Source organism: Aquarana catesbeiana, linkage group LG03, assembly GCF_042186555.1.
Source record: "Aquarana catesbeiana isolate 2022-GZ linkage group LG03, ASM4218655v1, whole genome shotgun sequence".
In the NCBI taxonomy this organism is placed as follows: Eukaryota; Metazoa; Chordata; class Amphibia; order Anura; family Ranidae; genus Aquarana; species Aquarana catesbeiana.
In genome coordinates, this window is record NC_133326.1 from 260,891,976 (window position 1) to 260,910,462 (window position 18,487).

General features: G+C 45.9%; 2 protein-coding genes across 3 annotated transcripts in view; one reads left to right on the plus strand and one right to left on the minus strand.

The window, feature by feature from the left end:
• The window catches only part of CCDC107 (coiled-coil domain containing 107), a 46,777-nt gene extending 39,673 nt beyond the window's left edge, over positions 1-7,104 (minus strand). Inside the window, exon 1 of the mRNA XM_073620024.1 lies at positions 6,756-7,104. Coding sequence (XP_073476125.1) covers positions 6,756-6,903 — 148 coding nt within the window. The 5' untranslated portion in view covers positions 6,904-7,104. The remainder of the gene's footprint in view (positions 1-6,755) is intronic.
• CAPS2 (calcyphosine 2) overlaps positions 6,775-18,487 on the plus strand; it is a 204,822-nt gene continuing 193,109 nt past the window's right edge. Inside the window, exons 1-2 of one of the 2 annotated variants that reach the window (XM_073620021.1) lie at positions 6,775-7,328; positions 17,886-17,971. In XM_073620021.1, the coding sequence (XP_073476122.1) occupies positions 17,894-17,971 (78 nt within the window). In that variant the 5' untranslated portion in view covers positions 6,775-7,328; positions 17,886-17,893. The remainder of the gene's footprint in view (positions 7,329-17,885; positions 17,972-18,487) is intronic. The other variant, XM_073620023.1, reaches the window with a different exon arrangement.

An 18,487-nucleotide genomic window follows, 5' to 3' on the forward strand; every position in this document is an offset into this window, starting at 1 on the left:
CTACAATTCCCATCATGCCTAGTCACGTCTATGAATGTCAAAGTTTTACAATGCCTCATGGGATGTGTAGTTCCGCAACAGCTGGAGGGCCGTAGTTTGGCGATCCCTGCCCTAGGGTCTCTGCTAAAATATATATGTTTGGGGGGTTCCAAGCAATTTTCTACCAAAAAATATTGATTTTAACTTTTAAAGGATCACTAAAGTTATTTATTTTTTTTAAATAACAAACATGTTATACTTACCTCCACTGTGCAGCTTGTTTTGCACAGAGTGGCCCCAAACCTGGTCTTCTGGGGTCCCTCGGCGGCTGTCTCGGCTCCCCCCCCCCCCCCCGCAAGGACTCAACACTTTCATGCGAGCTCCCTCGCATGGTGTTGAGTGCTTGCGGGCGCGCTCTCGTGATACAGTATGGCTATGGCCGCCGGCTGTATCACTCGGTCCCGCCCCCAGCGCGCCGCATCATTGGATGTGATTGACAGCAGCGCGAGCCAATGGCTGCGCTGCTTTCAATCCATCCACTCTAGCCAATCAACGACCAGGCTGAGCAGCGAAGAGGATGTCAGGGGTGAGCGCAGGACTTTCGAGGGGTCAGGTAAGTAAAACGGGGGGGCTGGGGGGGCCGGTATTGTCAGATTTTTTTTCACCTTAATGCATAGAATGCATTAAGGTGAAAAAACTTTTACCTTTACAACCCTTTTAAGAAACAAGTGTCAGAAAAAGATTTATATAAAAACTTGGCAGACTGCCTGGATTTTTTCTTTACACACAGAAGTTTATCCCTTTGATCTAAGAAGAGTTAGTTACAATGTTTCATGTTAAAAACTTGGCAGACTGCCCAGATGTTTTATTTTGACAGCCCAGTGGTGGTTTCCTTACAATAAGGCGTGAGCAGCCAGCTTGATCCCAAACTCATATTTCTAAACGATAAAGGATAAAGGAGTCATACACATGGATGTTTCTAGGCGGTTTGTTATGCCCAGCATAAATTTTCTGGTGCTTGGACCCAGGGAGCCACAGGAACCATGTACAATTGAATGGCTGTATGCATAATGCCATTCAAGAAAATGCAGATGCAAGGAATTGTCGTTTACAAGAGTAAAGCCGTGTACAGGCAATAACTTGTAAGACAGGCTGTACACAGCCCCTGTGGCTCCCTAGGCATGTGAATGCTCCGGTAATTTTACCCACTTGATATAAAAATACCTAGAAAGGTTAATTTGCATAAATCCTATTTATGTTCTGAGGACAACTCAAAAGATTCAATTCTTCCCTTATTTTACCCCTCGTTCACACCGATGCAGTTTGTCATGCCATGTGACAGTTCCAAGTCGCACCCCATTGCTAGCAATGGAACAGTTCCAATTGCCGCGACTCATACCTCAGCGACTTTGAAAAAGGTTCCAGCACTACTTTTTTTCTGATTTCACTGCGACTTGCATAGACTTCTGTTATATGAAGTAGCAAACTGCAATGAAATCGGGTACAATTTGCACTGATCTGCAGCTTCCAAATTGCGCACAAGTAGTGCGATTTCAAAGCCACACTGGTATGAACCAGGGCTTAGGGAAAAACTTTTCTGCCGTGCTACTGCATGCACAATAATGCACATCATTCCATTTGTTAATGGGTGCTGCGATAAAGCAGCTCATGCATTTTGCATGGGCTTCCAATGCACCTGAAACCTGATCTGACCCTCTTTTCCCAGTGCAGCCCACCACAATGTATAATAGTCGGTTAATGTTGCCTACTATTCAGTTCTGTTCCCTGTATCGGGGTGCCATTCAGATAGATTAATAACACTAATGCAAGCAAGCTGCAGTACTGTGCAAAGCAGGTAAAAGCAGATCTTCACTCCCAAAAAAATGACCTCCCTGCACTTCTGGTTCTCTCCATAAAGTAAAAAAAGTCTCCTGCTTACCTTTTTGTTTTCTTCTCCTCCCCTCTTTCCCACAACCATTCTTGCCCAAGTATCACATACCCCACAAGGCTGCAGGAGTGGTGGCACACATGGCCAGACCTTGCACACCTCATTACAAGAACCAGGAAAAGACAGCTGGTTTCTGATGACATTATAGAAGATAGCGATGCAGGACCTGAAGTGTGGCAGCGAAACAGTGGATTGCAGAAGGGCAATACTGAATTTGCTAGGCAGGCGTCTCTGTGAATCAAGGACAACCCAGCATATTAGATAAAGGGGTTAAAAAAAATAAAAATAGCTGGAAGAGCAAGGTTCCTCTTTGGAGTTGTATTAAAGTCAACATTTCTTTTTTCCCCAAATCCGATAAGGATAACAAAACTCACATGCATTTTATTTTTATTTTTTTTAGCAATTTCCTCCTCGGAGCTTCCTTCTTCTATTGTCCCCTGGCCAGGTTGTTATAGTCCCATCTTCTCTGCGCTCTCTGTATGACTGAAGATTTCTTGCTTTGATAGTCATAGGTTGTATTCTTCATGTAACGATAAGGAATCATTACATAAAGTATAATGATGTCTTACAAACCAAGCCATGAGGTGTGGAAGCAAATTCTGGAAGATCAAGGTCAGTAAGGGGAGCCTGAGCCCAAACCAAACAGGGTTAAGGTGGACATGCACATACAAGCGATACTAAAGTCTTATTTAAAAAAACAAAAAAAAAAAAACAAATATGTTATACTTACCTGTTCTGTGCAGTGGATTTGCACAGAGCAGACCAATTCCTCCTCTTCTTGGGTCTCTCTTCGGCGCTCCTGGCCCCTCCCTCCTGTTGAGTGCCCCCACAGCAAGCAGCTTGCTGTGGAGGCACCCAAGCCAAGCTGCAGCTCTGTGTATCCATTCAGACACTGAGCCGTGGTTTGGCCCCACCCCCTCTCTCCTCACTGGCTAACTGACTGATTGACAGCAGCTGGAGCCAATGGCACGGCTGGTGTGTTTCAGCCAATCAGGAGGCAGAGTCCCGGACAGCCAAAGCAATGGTAGACATCACTGGATCAAAATGGAGCTCAGGTAAGTATTAGGAGGTGCTGCGGGGGGGGGGGGGGGGGCTGCTGCACACAGAAGAGTTTTTATCTTAATGCATAGAATGCATTAAGATAAAAAAAGTCTGCCTTTACAACCACTTTAACTCAAGCTAACCCTTGAGATGTTGTCTTCTGTTATTCCATTGGGAATCAAAAACACAAACAAGTAAAAATTGAAAAGATTGGGGGGGGGGGGGGGTATTATTTTCATAGCCAAGAAATGTGCAACTCAAAGGGTTAGTTCATTTTTACCAAAAAACTGCCTATGCATGTAAGGGGCGCCTGTAGACAAGAAAAAAAAAAAAAAAACTGTACAGCTTTGACTATGGTTAAATAGTGCCGTTGGTAAAGGTAGAGGCCATTTATGTACCTCCAGAAACCTGGCCAAAAAACTCCCAGAGATAGTATCATCCTGTCCTGCCTTGTGGCTCATTCCCAGCTGTTACTGCTCACCTCCACATCACAGGAATGAGCTTTCAAACCCCAGAACAGGCGGTCCACTATCTTCTCTGCCATAGCATCGCTGATCTCAGAGCTACTGTGACAGAGGAAGTTCTAATTTATGAGGTTTGAATTAGCTGGGAGTGTCTTGGCAACACCCTAGGAACAAGGAAGGACAGAACAATGCCATCTCTGGGAGTTTTCCAGCCTCCGGAGGTAAATAATGGCCTATAGCATGGGCATTATTCAACTTTAGCCAAAGCTGCAGAGTTTGTTTTTACAAGTGCACAGGTAGTTCTTAGTATAGGTGAACTAACCCTTTTAGGTGGATTCAAAGCAAATGTGTGTAGTTTGGATGGAATTGGAATGACTTAGACACTATCATTTCTGAATGGTTGTGTGTGTCCACGCTAGGGGGATTTTTTTTTCTTAATCAGAATACCATAAAGGGCCCTTTCACACAGCCGCCTTCTGTTTCGATCAGCAAGTCTGCTGAGCCCTCACTGATCAGAGTAGGCTTATGACAGGCCTGTGTCCACTCAGTTTATGCAGAGCAGACACAGACAGACCCTACTTTGCTCTATGAACGGCTGGGAGTAAATGGACACATCTGTCTGTTTACACCTGGCTGCTTCCGATCCGGTCCGCCCAAACACAAGATGATGCAGTCCGTCTCCATTTTTTTAGTGGTGGTCTTGATCAGACTCTGAGTTATAAACAAACCCGGGTATAAACAGACACAAGTCTTCACCCGCCGGTCCACAGACTTTCCGATTGGATCACCCATGTGAAAGGGCCCCAACTCACGTGCATTTTATGCTTTTTAAATTTCCCCCTCAAAGCTTCCTTCGATACCACTGACCATGCTGCTATATTCCTGTTCTCTCTGTGATTCCTAGACCTATGGAGTCCTATAAGTCTGCAATGTGCACACACCTGCTCTGTACTACAACTCTATATTATTCTGCTCTTCAGAATGCCACACATAGGCAATGCAAGAGGGGCACAGAACTGCTGTGGAGGAGAGGTATGGCGTTTGCGGTGCTTTGATAAGCTGCATGTAGAGTTGTAGCGCAGAGCAGGTGTGCGCACATCGCAGAAATTCACACAAGGCTCCATTGAGAAGCTCTGAGGAAAAAAAAAAAAAATTATATATATATATAAATGCATTATGTTATTTTTATTTGATTTAGCAAAATAACTTTAATTCCACTTTAAAGCTGGCCATAGATAGATCACAATTCGCCCAGTTTAACAGGGATCAATTCTGAACCCTCCATGGCTGCTCCTGTTCAGTTCTTGAACACCTTGTTGGAAAGTTTTGCTTCGATCAGTGCTGATCAGTGTATTCTGACTGTAGAGGAGTCCCACTGTCAGAATACAATAACACAGCAGGGAGGATTCCTCTATTCACCTCCAATGTGTGGGAATCGGGGCAGTTTTTTTACACAGCCTGCTGGCTGAAAAAAACCTCCAAAAAACGAATCAGCGTATGGGCAGCATTATGCCTAGTACACATGATCAGAGAACTGGACGAAAAATACAGCTTTCAAAGTGACTGTACGAAAATCTGATCATTAGTACACAGCTTTTGAAAGCCAATCAAGACAGGTCATGCGAAATTATCCGAAGGGACAAACATGAAAAATGTTCTTGTACGATAACAGAACGAACGATTGATTTTTCATTTAATCAGTAAAGCAGGGATGTCAAACACACATTCATCGCAGGCCATATAAACAGTGTGGTTGCCCTCAAAGGGCCAGTTGTATATGGGGTACACTACAGAGTGCAGGGTTCAGGAGTGTGCTATGTGCAGAGTGCAAAGTTTAGGAATACGCCATGTACAGAGTTCAGGGGTGCGCCATGCACTGAACGCAGGGTTCAGGGGTGTGCCGTGTACAGATTGCAGAGTTCAGGAATAGGCTATGTACAGAGTGTAAAGTTTAGGGGTGCACCAAGTACAGAGTTCAGGGGTGCGCTACTTACAGACTGCAAAGTTTAGGGGTGCGCTAAGTGCAGAGTTCAGGGGTGTGCTATGTACAGAATGTAGAGTTCAGGAGTGTGCTATGAGCAGAGTTCAAGAATATGCCATGTACAGAGTTTAGGGGTGCGCTAGGTACAGAGTGCAGAGTTTAGGGGTGCGCCAGGTACAGAGTGCAGAGTTCAGGGGTGCGCCAGGTGCAGAGTTTAGGGGTCAGTGTGCTGTGTACAGATTGTAGAGTTCAGGAATAGGCTATGTAGAGAGTGTAAAGTTTAGGGGTGCACTAAGTACAGAGTGAGGAGTTCAGGGGTGCACTACTTACAGACTGCAAAGTTAAGGAGTGCACTAAGTGCAGAGTTCAGGGGTGTGCAAAGTGCAAAGTTCAGGAATAGGTTATGTACAGAGTGTAGATTTTAGGGGTGCACTAAGTGCAGAGTTTAGGGGTGCGCTGGGTAGAGTGCAGAGTTTAGGGGTGCGCTGGGTACAGAGTGCAGAGTTTAGGGGTGCGTGAGGTACAGAGTGAGCAAACTAAACCCCAAACCTTCTTTGCATCTCTCTCTGTCCTACCTGGCCTACCTCTAGTACCTCCCTGTGTAGGCAGTGTGCCTTGCAGGGAGATGGTTCTCTCACTCTGGAGATCTGCGTGTGCAAGGATTGTTAGAGCAAAGGGTGGAAAGCCAGAGGTGGTGGCAGAGGAGTTCCACCTGCAAAACTGGGTGCAAGGGCCACATAGCAAGGCCTGGAGGGCCGGATTCGGCCCATGGGTCTCGTATTCGACATATGTGCAGTAAAGTATTCGTCTGCAAAAAAAAAAAAAATCGGAAGACCAAGACCACACGTGCTTAGAAATTAAAGAATACATTACAATACAACACATTACTTCACTTCTGAAGCTGTATTGTGTCCTAGGGGAATTTGTGTAACTTTAGTAACCTATTGGTTTTCGATATGAGACTAGCATGCAAAGAAAAAAGTAGACAATCATTCATGTGATATTCTTATTGGGTGTACGAGGCTTTAGTCCCGCAGCCTGTGATGACCAGGACTAATAAAGTGGCCAATCCCCCTAGTGCAGACACCTGAGAGAGGGTCTAACCCATCCACTCTACATTCACTTTAAAGTCTCTCTACCATTCCTAGACTATAAAAGAATACCATTAAGGACTAGGAAGGTAAGCAATGTTCATCACACAGCCCTGATCTCAGAAATATTTGGCTTCCTAAGAATATTCATGAAAGTACAGCCAACAAAACAAGCGTGCAGACCAAAGCCAGGAGTTTGTGTGACAACAGGTGCCTGCCTTGGTGCTAGCCCGTCCTCTCCCCTTGGTTACCTGAGTGTCCTCGGTAGGGAGGTGCCATCCTCCTGGGATCCTTCTTGCCCGCCTCCCCTGGCCCTCCTATCATCCTGGGCACTAGGAAGCACAGGCACAGTGCCAGGGACACTGCCAGGAGGATGTGCTGGGAGCTAGAGAGCACCATCCCGCCCGTCCTCTGTCCCGCACACACTGATCGCCGCCGCGGGGTGTGTCCCACACTTCACTCTCCAGCTGATTGGCTGGCCCCGGGAGTGACGTGTCTATACAGGAGACATGTATGTACCCTGGAAGTCATCATACAGAACAGGCCTAGGTGGTCCGAATAACATGACAGCAACACAGGGGTCCCCCCACCCACACAGACATTCTAGTGCAGGATGGCAGGATCGGAAAGGATAGCATTGCAGTGTAATATACTAGATAGGAGCCAACCAATCAGTTCTATCTTGCGTTTCACGTTGGAACGCAAACATCCTCTTCCCGTGTCGCAGACTCTGGTTTCCATGGTAACCGTCGCCGCTTCCTGCTGCTGCTGCTGCTTTGTGACCCCCGTGATCAGATCAGATCAGATCGGGCGGTATTAACTAGGTAAGTGCACACCTGTGATCGAGCTCCCAAAGGGGTCGTTTTAGCAAAGGCCCTGATCATAAGGAGTCCAGTCTCTAGGGTGGGTTGTCTTTACCAATAAGCCTGCCTTATGTTGCAATGCAAAAGTCAAATGGTTACACATCTGAATTGTAAACAACTTTAAGAGAACCAGTCGTGACCGGAGTGCAAAAAATCGGAATATTCAGTGTTAAAAATTGCACTGACATGCAAGATCTGATACCTCCACACCGACTTAGCGTTAAGGCCCGTAGACACGATACGAAAACTCGGAAGTAAAATTTCATCCGGCGAACGATCTGCCGAATTTCGGATCGTTAGTACGGTGCTTTCGACAGCCGATTCCAATTTTTCGTCTGACAAAAGCTGGATGTGCAGACTATAACATTTTTGTCGGAAGTGAACTCTACGTTTGATTTTCATTAATCAGTACGATTTTCGTCTGAAAAAAAATCATAAAAGCAAGACTACGCATGCTCAGAAATGTAAGAACACATACAAAACTATTCAACACATTACTTCACTTCTGACGGTTTCTGTCGTACAGGAATTTTCATATTGTGAGTAACCTCTTCACTTTCGACATGAGACTAGCATGCAGCAAAAAACAGACGAACGGTTGTCCAAAAATCTCATTGTGTGTACTAAGGATGAGCTCAGGCGTGTTCGCACAGCCCACGTGCAGAGCCCACCAGGAAGTCAGCACTGCGCTGCGCCAATCACAGGCATTGAGACATCGTACTAATGCGCAGCTGCAGAGACTGGGAAATGTCTCACTGTCTGTGATTAGCGCAGCGCAGTGCCAACTTCCTGGCGGGCTCTGCATGTGCGCTCTGTGAACACGCCTGAGCTCATCCTTAGTGTGTACGAGGCATTACTCATTTAAATGCGGGTTCACATTTGTGCATGCAAAAATCAAGCAGTTTCCCACAACAGCAGCACATCCCTTTTGCAAGCGTGCAAAAGTGCCATTAATTCTTATTGACAGTGCAATGCATCCTGCTAACGTGCTTGTGAAAACGCATGGTGGCAAAGTTCCATGCGTTTTGGCGTGGCGCGTTTAATAAAAAAAGGGCCATGGATGTCTTTTGTGCAAATTTTGCACATAGGGCAGCTCGGTGGAATGAAAGGGCTAACCCAAAACTCAACCCACAAAAACTCATCCACTGTCACACCTGCATAGGTGCAAATGGAACCTTATGCCGCGTACACACGAGCGGACTTTACGGCAGACTTTGTCCTGCGGACTTTTCAACAGACTTTACAATGGACTTTCCGAATGAACGCATTTACCTACACACGATCAACCAAAGTCCGACTCGAGTCCGTCAAAAAGATTTGAAACATGTTTCATTTCTAGGTCCGTCGAACTTTTGGGGAAAAAAGTCAGCTGGAGCCCACACACGATCGAATTGTCTGACGGACTCCGGTTCCCCAGACCAAGTATGCCATAAAGTCTGGTCTTGTGTACACGGCATTAGGCTTACAAAGTTGAACTCCAGTAAGGATAAAAAAAAAAAATGATCTTTGCAGTGGGGCTTTCACTGCACTGCAAGGGTTAAAGTCTCATTTCCCTTATCGTCTTTCAGGACAGCACTTGAGAGAGTGACTCCTCCCCTTGCCAACAGGAAACACCTCTTCCACCAAACTTTAAAAGGAGGCTCCTTTCCACACATTGTCAGTTTTTGTGTTTCCTCCGGAGGGAACACTTCGTGGGGAAGTCAGGGCTCTCAGGTGCTGTCCTGGGAGCTCAGGTTTCCTGGTTTTTTTCATCAAACACTTTTTACCTCATGAGAGCTGTTCCTCCCATTCCACAGCTGAGGTGAAGTGCTGCTGGCTGGGCTCCCTCTCCCTCTTCATATGGGCTCAGGGTGAGTCCGACTGTCGTGGGCATCGCTCCTAGGCGGCGGCAAGACAGGCGGTGGCCGTTTACTATATTTTTTTCTCAGGTCCACCGCCTGTTGCTCATTGCACCGCCGCCATATTGGGGATGGCAGCGGGGCTCCATCCGCCGGAAGTGAGGCATCAGGAGGGGGCGGCGCCCACGGAACAGGCGTGCGGCGTCATTTCCGCCGGAAATCGCAGAGGGAAAGGGGAGGAACGGGGCTGGTGCTTATTTAGCGGTTCTGGTCCGGCGCACTGGCGCTATTGGAGTCCGGAACCGGCGTTTAGCCACACAAACACAGCAAGCGCTCCTCGATGGAATCGATGGCGGCAGCAAGTGGGACAGGCACAGGCACCAGCAAGGCCCAGGTAAGGTGCAGTTGTATACTGTCTTCCCTGTACTGTGGGGTCTCTCTCTCTCTATCTCCCCCCCCCCCGGTGGCAGGGGCCTGTCTGGGCACATAAAGCAGTTAGCTCTTACTGTGCACCTGTGGTGAGCATCCTTGGGTATAGGACAGGTTGTCTCACTGGGATGGTTTCTTCTTTTGTCTCATGGCAGGCCAAGAGCTCTGATCCAGTGGCAAAAAGAAAATGTCCTTCATGTAAATCCAAGCTACCTGAAGGATGGAAGAAGACGTTATGTCAAGCTTGTATTGATTTGCTAGTTAAAGAAGAAGCTTCTTCCGCTTGCAGCGACTTGATTGCATCAGTTAAAAAGGAACTTGATGCGACTATTCAATCATTTCGCTCTTCCCTAGCAAACCCATCCCTGAGTCAGCCTACTACCTCACAGTCCTCCCAAGGCTCACTTATAGTCCCGGTGATGGAGACTGAGGCATCTCCTACCCCAGAGGGACATTCCCCCTCTCAATCTGAGGATTCTGACGAGGGTGAGGAAGGAGAAAATTTACCTTCAAGATTTAAATTGTCTTTAGAACAGGTAGATGGCCTGTTAAAAGCAATCTATACCACACTGGGTCTGGAGGAGGAAAGAAAGGAGTTATCTCTGCATGATAAAATGTATGCAGGGCTTAGCGAGCATAAAAATCGCAATTTCCCAGTACACTCTGTTATTTCTGAAGCTATTAAGAAAGAGTGGGCAGAGCCAGAGAGAAAGCCTTTCTTTCCCAAAGCCTTAAAAAGGCGTTTCCCTTTTGATGAAGATCCAGCGGCGGTTTGGAACAAAAACCCCAAACTAGATGCCGCGTTTTCCCAGGTCTCGAGGTCTACAGATTTGGCATTCGAGGACATGGGGGTGTTGAGAGATCCCATGGATAAAAGGATGGACCAGCTACTAAAGAGGGCTTGGCAATCCATCATGGGAAATCTTAAACCTACTATGGCAACTACAGTGGTATCCAGAAATATGGAGTTCTGGTTAGAGCAACTTAAGGCCCATATCTCAGCAGACTCACCAAAACAAGAAATTTTGGATTCATTTTCAACTCTGTCTGCCGCTGTCGCATTTATATCGGATGCTTCAGCGGAATCAATTAAAATGACAGCTAGATCTGCTGCCCTAGCCAACTCAGCCAGAAGGGCTCTGTGGTTGAAAACTTGGCCAGGGGATGCGGCATCCAAAAACAAGCTGTGTGGGATACCGTTCCTGGGTGACTTGCTTTTTGGACCTGATTTAGATGCGGTTCTAGATAGAACTGCTGATAAAAAGAAGTCTTTTCCCATCAAAAAGAAAAAGCAGCCAGTTAAACGGTTTTTTCGTTCCCCAAGGGCTCAAGAACAAACCAAACCCCAGGAGAAAAGAAAAAATTGGGCATTGCAGAAGGGTAAAGGCAAAGGAAATGTCCTTTTCCATCCTCCTGCAGCCTCCGGTAAAGCACAATGACTTGTGCGTACCAGTGGGGGGAAGGCTTCAAAGTTTCCTTCCCCTTTGGGCCAGCATGACAGAAAGTCTATATATTTTGGACATGCTGTCCCAAGGTTACAGGATAGAGTTTTCGGATCGCCCGCCAGAAAGATTCTTTGTAACAAACCTACCAAGGGATCTAACAAAGGCTCTGGCCATGAAGAACCTTTTAAAGGATCTGAGGCACCAGAGGGTAGTGATACCAGTATCCCCAGAAGAACAGGGTCAGGGTTTCTATTCACACATCTTTCTGATAAGAAAACCATCCGGAAACTTCCGTCTTATCCTCAACCTAAAACCCCTGAACAAGTCAGTCCTATACAAAAAGTTTTGTATGGACTCAATTTTCACGGTCAGAAACATTCTGACAAAAGATTGTTTTATGGCATCAATCGATCTGAGGGATGCTTACCTTCATATTCCTGTAGCACCTCAGTCCCAGAAGTTCCTGAGGTTTGCGGTGAATATGGGCAAGGAGATTATACATCTTCAGTTCAGGGCCCTTCCCTTCGGCCTGTCGTCAGCTCCTCGTATTTTTACGAAGATAATGGCGGAAGCTCTCGCCCCTCTTCGACTCCAGGGGATTGCGGTAATTCCATATCTGGACGACCTCCTCTTTTTTGCCCCATCCAGGGAAAAGTTGCAGGAGGATTTGAACAAATCCCGCAGTCATTTGGAGTCACTAGGGTGGATAGTGAATGTTCAAAAATCAAATTTCATCCCAGCTCAGCAAGTACTGTTTCTGGGTTATTTGATAGATTCAGTGGAGCAAAAGATTTTTCTCCCAGAAGAGAAAAAGATCAAGGTCCAAAGGGTAATAACGGCACTACAAACAAATCAACTGATTTCAGTCCGAAAGGTTATGTCGGCTCTGGGGACATTAACCTCTTCAATGCCAGCCATCCAATGGGCAAGGCTGCATTTCAGGACTCTCCAGAGGTTCCTTCTAAGGACATGGAACCACAGGACGGAGAGTTTGGATACAAAAGTAAAGATTCCCACCAGAGTCAAACGTTCACTTTGGTGGTGGAAAAGTCAGGTGGTACTGCAAAGAGGTCTTCTTTGGTCTTTTCCGACCGGGAAAGTGATCACAACAGACGCCAGTTTGCAGGGATGGGGGGCCCACATGGGTCAAGCCTTAGCGCAGGGAACATGGTCCCAGTTCGAGGCCCAAAGATCCTCAAATTGGAGAGAGCTGAAGGCAGTTGCCCTAGCATTAGCTTTCTTCTCTCAAAACCTCATAGGTTGCCATGTCCAGATTTTGTCGGACAATGCCACGGCCATAGCCTACCTGAACAAACAGGGAGGCACAAGAAGCAGGGCCCTTCACTTACTGTCAGTAGAGATTCTGGAGTGGGCGGAGAACCACTTACTATCTCTATCCGCAGTCCATCTAAAAGGCACATTGAACGAAGTAGCGGATTATCTGAGCCGACAAAAAGTTCAGGAATCAGAGTGGAGTCTGAACAGGAAGGTGTTTGCATTAATCACCAGTGTTTGGGGCCTTCCGCAGGTAGATCTGTTTGCTTCAAAACAAAACACGCAGCTCCCGAATTTTTTCTCCCTTCAGAGAGACATTTGCTCTCAGGGGATAGATGCTCTGGCACATCCGTGGGATTTTCACCTGGGGTATGCTTTTCCTCCATTTCGATTAATCCCTCTAGTGTTGAGGAAAATACTGAAAGAGAGAGTATCAATCATTTTGATTACTCCATATTGGCCAAAGAGAGCTTGGTTTTCCACGATTCTGCAGTTGGCAATCAAACCATGTTGGCATCTCCCGCTCAGTCAGGATCTGTTGATTCAGGGGCCAGTGCTTCATCCAGGGGTAGACAGGTTAAAGCTCACTGCCTGGTATCTGAGGAGCAATTAATGAGAAGCAAAGGCTTTTCAGAAAGTTTAACTGCTACGTTGCTTTCCAGTAGGAAAAAGGTAACCAGGGATATTTACGCCAAAGTATGGAAAGTATATGTTTCTTTCTGTCATTCCGAACATAGGGGGGTTAAAGACCTAGTTTCAGTGCTGGAATTTTTGCAAAAGGGTGCAGACAAGAATCTGGCGGTCAGCACTCTTAAGGTGCAGGTGGCTGCCTTGGGAGTTTATCTGGAGAGATCCTTATCTTCAGAAACTCTGATCATGAGATTTTTCAAAGCACTTTCCAGGTCGAGACCGGTACCGGTGAAGCATTTCCCAAATTGGGATCTCTCGGTGGTTCTGCAGGCTCTGGCAAAAGAACCATTTGAGCCTTTACAGGCCATATCCCTAAAGAATTTAACTTTGAAGACTATTTTTCTGGTCGCAATTACTTCAGCAAGAAGGATTAGTGAACTGCACGCCCTATCAGTAAAAGAGCCTTTTTTGTCAGTTTTTCCTGATAGAGTTGTCCTTAAAGTAGATCCGGGGTTTTTGCCAAAAGTGGCAAGCTTTAGTAACAGGTCTCAAGAGATTACTCTACCAACCTTTTCTGCTAACCCTTCGGGTGCAAAGGAAGAGCAGTTTCACAATTTAGACGTAAGACGTATCCTATTACAGTATTTGGAAGTAACAGGAGGGTTTAGAGTTTCAGATTCATTATTTGTTCTTTTCTCTGGAAACAAGAAAGGCCAACAAGCATCAAAAGCATCATTGGCTAGATGGCTTAAGACAGCTATTTCTGTAGCCTATTCTCAAATGGGTTTATCTTCCCCGCTGGGAATTAGGGCTCATTCAACAAGAGCCCAGGCCACTACATGGGCAGAAAGAGCTGGTGCCACCCCAGATCAGATTTGTAAGGCGGCTACGTGGTCAAGCTACTTAACGTTTGTCCGTCATTACAGACTGGATCTCCTATCAGCAGGTGATCAGGCTTTTGGCAGAAAGGTTCTGCAGGCTGTGGTCCCTCCCTAGGGGGGTAAGTCTCTATTATCCTCTCAAGTGCTGTCCTGAAAGACGATAAGGGAAAATTCAAGTTAGACTTACCGGTAACTTGTTTTCCTTGAGTCTTTCAGGACAGCAGCATCCCGCCCTATTGTTTTTTCATATATATACTGTGACTAATCATATCTCGATTATGTGTTCCAGTTTGGGGCCGGAGGTTCTCTACTACTACTGACAATGTGTGGAAAGGAGCCTCCTTTTAAAGTTTGGTGGAAGAGGTGTTTCCTGTTGGCAAGGGGAGGAGTCACTCTCTCAAGTGCTGTCCTGAAAGACTCAAGGAAAACAAGTTACCGGTAAGTCTAACTTGAATTTTTGTCTGGGGGGACAGAAAAAGTAACTATACTTCTATTTCTTGCTTCTCCAGCAGTCTGTCTTTAGTGCTCCAGGCTGTGTGTGGGCCCTCGACTTGTGTACAATGCACGATCACTGGCCCTGCATTGTACAGGATGGAGTCAGAGTGTCTGTGCATTTAACCCCTGCAAGTTCATTCATTTTTTGGAGTTTAGCTTTAAAAGAGAAGTATAGAGTTTTTTTTTTAAGAATCATACTTACCTAGGTGGATGCAGCATCGGTCCCCCTGCCGACTCTAACAGTGAGGCTAGGTTTACATATATGCGATGCGGGAACCAGCGCAATTCGTGTGCGGGTTCCCGCATCGCATTTCTCTTGCAATCAGTTCACACTGCCCTCTGCGAACCGCTGCGGTTGTCAGTACAATGTTAATGACACCCCCAGATCAATTCACAGATCGCAGTGCAAACTGTGAAATGGTGCAGAACCCCAATGCAATCCGATTCCAGTGCGGACCAAAAAAGGGTCCCGCACCATCCTGGTCCGAATGCGATACAAGTTCAGCCATACAATCTGTATGGCTGAATTCGCATCGCACAGACATCACATGTTCTCTGCACAGAAATGCAATGCGAATCACATGCGATGTCTGACATTGCAATAATGTGAACCCAGCCTGAAAACTGAGCAATCAAACCCTCCCAATCGCTCATTTCTCAGAACTCCCTGAGCAGAGAGCTGGTGACTATCAGCCACCGCTGTCTGTTCTGCTTCCCCTCACTCACTGGAGCACTGGGCTGGGGGGAGCAGCCGGCTCAGCCTCTCAGCAGCTCATTGAGCTGCTGAGCCAGGTGTCGGTCCAGGAATGTGAGCGGATCCCGACTTCAGTATCACAATGTTGCCTGAGTCTGAATCGGCTCTGGGACATCAGCTGACAGCGGGCTTCAGCCCGCTTTCTGCTGAAAACGGGTCACAGCAGTGCAAAATGAACTGCAATGAGCTTTGGCTGTACTTCTCCTTTAAAGTACAACTAAAGGCAAAACTTTTTTTACATTTTGGACAAAATGGAGAGAGATTAGCACACTTGTCAGGTTTTTAGTGGTACCCCTGCCCCCTTTTTGGAGATTCACCCTCTTTACTTGTCCTGTTTACCATTATCATCAAAAGTGAAAGTAAGCGAAAATCCCAAATTTTGGGCTGTCCCCAGAACAGTAATAGAGAGGATACTAGTTCTGGTGACCTGCGGAGCTCCAATGGATTCTCTTAAATTGCAGGGATTTCCTCTCACTTCCTGTTTTGGGTATGGGACAGGAAGTGATCGTAAATCTCCCGGATTTACTCCCGGAGTTCTAAACGGAACACAGATGGCAAAAATAAAAAAAACATAACCCTCCCTTATTCTATCCAAAATGAAAAAAAAAGTTTTGCCTATAGTTCTACTTGTTTAAGCGGAGCAGAAATACTTACCAATCTTTTAGCAGTCTGATATCCCTTGCCAGTGCTCGCATCTTCTGCCTGTTTTTTTCTGATTGCCAGACTGCGGTCATCTTCACTGGCTGGTGTGAGATGATGTCAATGAGGCTTTGGTTCGGCTTCAGTGGGGCTTCAAGCGAGCTTTGCCATAGACTTCTATGGAGGCTTTGAAGACGCTATGAAGCACAACTAAAGCTACATGGGGTATAATTATTGAAGCGAAGCCGAAGAAAAGCAAAAGCAAGTGTAAACAGGACTGTAAGCTAACCATTTTATTTAGTGACAGGGCTTTGATTAATGTTCAGAGAGCTTTAACAAAGCGTTTCCGAAGCCTTATTTGGAAGCCAATGTAAACTAGCCCTTATGGTTAAATTTAGGTTTCTTATACTGCAGAAGACAGTGCATGCCTCTTATGAAATAAAGAGAGTGCCTACACGTAGTTTTTGAAAATGGGACTTTAGTTCCAGCTTAACACAAGGGTGAGGAAATATGTTTACTTATAAACATTAAGGGCTCATTTACACTTGGTTCGGCTTCAACACACATTAACGGCTACTTTACACTTGCTTCAAAACAAGGCTTCTCACAGGCTTTATTAAAGCTCTCTAAACGATAGTCAAAGCCCCTGTCACTAAATAAAATGGTTAGCTTACAGTCCTGTTTACACGTTGCTTTTGCTTTGCTTTTCTTCGGCTTCGCTTCAAAAGTGATACTCATGTCGCTTTAGTGGGGCTTCAAAATGTCTTTAAAGTCTCCATAGAAGTCTATGGCAAAGCCCCACCGAAACCTCATCGAAGCCCCACAAAGCCTCACCGAAGCCCCAACCAAGGCCCATCGAAGCCCCATCAAAGCTCCACCAAAGCCCCACCGAAGCCTCATCAAAGCACCCAGCAAAATAAAGGTGTAAACAGGACTGTAAGCTAACCATTTTATTAAGTGGAAGGGACATTATCACTTTGGTTCACCATTTCGTTCTTGACAACATGTTGCAATAACCCATTTTCAAAATTATAAGCTTGTGTTCCTTCATCTAACTATCTAACTTGGCAGCCTTTCTGTGTAGGCAGCACAGGCCCGCATACACATTTCCGACGTGTCAGACTTGAAAGCTGCAAATGCACAATTCCCATCGCATGCGTTCCTGTAGAAATGGCTGTGCATGTAAGTGGGTATTGAGGCGACCACCAGCTGGAACCATAAATAGTCAAAGCAAAAGAATGTCACCAGCACACCATAGATCTCCAAAGCTTTAATCAGCGATCACATTGTTACGGCAGATACCAGCGCTTCGGAGCCGCGCAGGACCCCTTTATCAGGCATGTGATTGCTATCTACTGTAACAATGTGATCGCTGATTAAAGCTTTGGACCCGTTCTGGAGATCCATGGTGTGCTGGTGACATTCTTTTGCTCACACTTTAAAGCTGATCTCCAGGTTTCCTGTTACTTTAAGTAGTTTGGACCAAGCTGGGCCAAACAAACTATTTAGGCTACTTTCACACTGAGGTGCTTTACAGGCGCTATAACGCTAAAAATAGCGCCTGTAAAGCACCTCTCCTGTCACCTCAGGCTTTCACACTGGAGCGGTGCGCTGGCAGGACGCTAAAAAAAGTCCTGCAAGCGGCATCTTTGAGGCGCTTTAGGGGGGGTGTATACACCCCTCCTAAAGTGTCCCCTGCCCTTTGAAATCAATGGGCAGCGCCGGAAAAGCGCCACTGCAGCGGCACTTTGCGGGTGCTTTTAACCCTTTTTCGGCAACTAGCGGGGGTTAAAAGCGCCCCGCTAATGGCTGAAAAGCGCAGCTAAAACGACGGTAAAGAAAAAAATAAATATAAAAAAATAATATAAAGTAAAAATAGCGGCGCTTTAGCGCTGACGCGCCCTCCCCCCGCACATAGGAGCAAATACTGACTACTGACACCAGTGAGTTTCACACCAGTTCAGGGAACTTTTCCCTAACAGGCACTACAAGAGATTTATTAAAAGTAATTAGGGAATGGATAGATATTAAATTTGTGAATTTTACATATCAGTTTAAAAATGAGACTTTTTGGATTTCTCAACAGTGATTAAGGTGCGCTATTAATATTTTTTTTTACCAAAATTTTGTAGATTTCAGAATGACTCTTGAGATAAAAGGAGTCGCGGCCTCTCCGCGAGGTCATACCCAGCCTTCATCAAAATCTCATCCTGCCAAGGTACATTGTTCTAGCTGTCCTTCTGTAATGTTAAGACCTGTGGAATTAGATTTGCTAATGTGTTATGCAAAACTGATATGGTAATAATGTGGCAAAGTGAGACGTGCATCAGTTTTCAGAGGAATGTAATGCAAATGTTATGTGAACACAGGTGTATATGTAAAGCGCTGCGTAAATCGGCGGCGCTATATAAGTACCTTAAATAATATTTATATCAGGTAAAGTGTTTGTCAGACACCCCCCCCCCCTCCAAAAAAAAAAAAAAAAAATAAGAATTTTATTGTGGAAGATCTTATTGGAATAAAATTGATCGAGCGTAGGTGTGCCCCCAATCTGAACCAAGATGTGCCCTCAACTTCCACCAACCTGTCTCTACTGGGTGTGGACGATTCAGAGCAATCCATCAAACCAGCTGAGCTCAGCTTTTTAATTTGTGTGCAGGGTTATCTACAGTATCTGCACTTGGAGGGAGGCACAGATTTTAAGATAGACGTGGAAGCTTAGGCTGTATCGGCA